Below are 1,865 nucleotides of genomic sequence, written 5' to 3' on the forward strand. Positions count from 1 at the left end.
AGAAGTAAATCAAAGTCTATCAAATAAGTTACTAACAGTTTTCTTCAGAGACTGGGACTGAAGATCCAAAGGAAAGAAAGAAAGGACTGTTACTTTGTATTATGATTCTTTCTAAAATTTGTTACATTTTTACCAATTATATGTATTTCAACTGAAAAATATTTTTGAAAAAAACATCAGGTTTCCCTTTCTGCCCAAATGTTTATAATGACATTTTGCTAACAGAGCCATAAAGGAACGGTGTATATTTTGCAATGAGAACCAGTACATGAGACAAAAAGTAAAATGACTACTATATATCTTAGGTTATGATGCTGGTGCTGGTGGTTTAGTTGTGTCTGACTCTTTGCAACTACATAGACTGTAGTCTGCAGGGCTCCTCTGTCCATGGGATTTCCCAGGCAAAGAGAGTGGAGTGGGTTGCCATTTCCTTCTCCAGGGGATCTTCCAGGACCAAACCGCCTCTCCTGCACTGCAGGCAGATTCTGTATCGCTGAGCCACCGGGAAGTCCATCTTACCTCATGATGGTTTCTAAATTTGGTTCCAGGTTCAGTGACGGAGCTGAGTCTTGTTTTATATCACTCCATCAAAAATAATTAGATTCGTCTTACACATAATGGCTTTGCGTACTAAAATTATATCAGATGGCATCTTCTGAACCCCACTGTCTATTCTTATGGTTCTTCCCACAGTTACTTTCCTTGATGGCCTGGATGGACAAACAAAATCAAACGATGCCTGCTGAATTCATCCTCACGGGAATCACAGACCGGCCCGAGCTGCAGGCTCCCTTCTTTGTGCTGTTCCTCACCATCTATGTAGTGTCGGCAGTGGGAAACTTGGGCATGATCGTTCTCACCAAGGTGGACTCCAAGCTACAGACACCCATGTACTTTTTTCTCAGAAACCTGGCTTTCATCGATCTGGGCTATTCCACATCTGTGGGACCCAAAATGCTGGTAAATTTCATAGCTGATCAAAACACAATCTCTTACCATTGGTGTGCTACACAGCTGACTTTCTTCATCTTGTTCATCATCAGTGAACTCTTCATCCTGTCGGCAATGGCCTATGACCGTTACGTGGCCATCTGCAACCCTCTGCTCTACACAGTAGTGATGTCACCGAGAGTATGCTGGGTGCTGGTCGCCATCCCCTATGTTTACAGCGCCTCCGTTTCTCTGATAACTACCATCAAGATATTTATTTCATCCTTCTGTGGCCATAACATCATCAGTCATTTCTACTGTGACAGTCTCCCCTTGCTAACTTTGCTGTGCTCAGGCACATGGGAAATCGAGCTGTTCATACTGGTCTGTTCCGTGTTTAATTTGGTTTCATCTCTCCTGATAGTCCTTGTGTCTTACATGCTGATCCTTAAAGCCATCCTAAAAATGAACACTGTACAGGGCAGGCAGAAGGCTTTCTCCACCTGCGGCTCTCACCTGGCAGTGGTAGTTGTACTGTACGCCACGCTAGCCTTTATGTACATGCAGCCCAAGGCCAGCCACTCTTTTGATACTGACAAAATGGCCTCTGTATTTTTCACTTTGGTCATACCCATGCTGAACCCTATGATCTACAGCTTGAGGAACAAGGAAGTAAAAGGTGCTCTGCGTAGGGTGTGGAAAAATCTGTGCAAAATCCCCATATAAAAGTAAATATAAAAGGCATGCACGATAAATTAGATTATAGACAATTGTTTACTTTATGTGACAAATTACCCAAAAGCAGTAATGTATGAAAAGCATGCAAACTAAAAATGGTTTTTCTTGTGTCAACGGTAGATGTTCAAGTTGTGATCATTCTTCTGGTGTCAACTTTGGCTTAACCTCAAGTTTCAGTGCAAGAGACTCAAGTCCAG

General features: G+C 42.5%; 1 protein-coding gene across 1 annotated transcript; it reads left to right on the top strand.

Annotated features, from left to right (window-relative positions):
- Window positions 1-705: 705 nt before the first annotated feature.
- Window positions 706-1,656, top strand: LOC122699885 (olfactory receptor 8K3-like). Its single transcript, XM_043912318.1, has one exon. It carries the CDS (start codon window positions 706-708, stop codon window positions 1,654-1,656), a length of 951 nt encoding a protein of 316 aa, XP_043768253.1.
- Window positions 1,657-1,865: the final 209 nt, after the last annotated feature.

The sequence above is a fragment of the Cervus elaphus genome, chromosome 1 (genome assembly GCF_910594005.1).
Source record: "Cervus elaphus chromosome 1, mCerEla1.1, whole genome shotgun sequence".
NCBI lineage: Eukaryota > Metazoa > Chordata > Mammalia > Artiodactyla > Cervidae > Cervus > Cervus elaphus.

Excerpts from the sequence above, each read along its gene's own strand:
- LOC122699885 (XM_043912318.1), top strand. The coding sequence starts at position 706 with ATGGCCTGGATGGACAAACAAAATCAAACGATGCCTGCTGAATTCATC.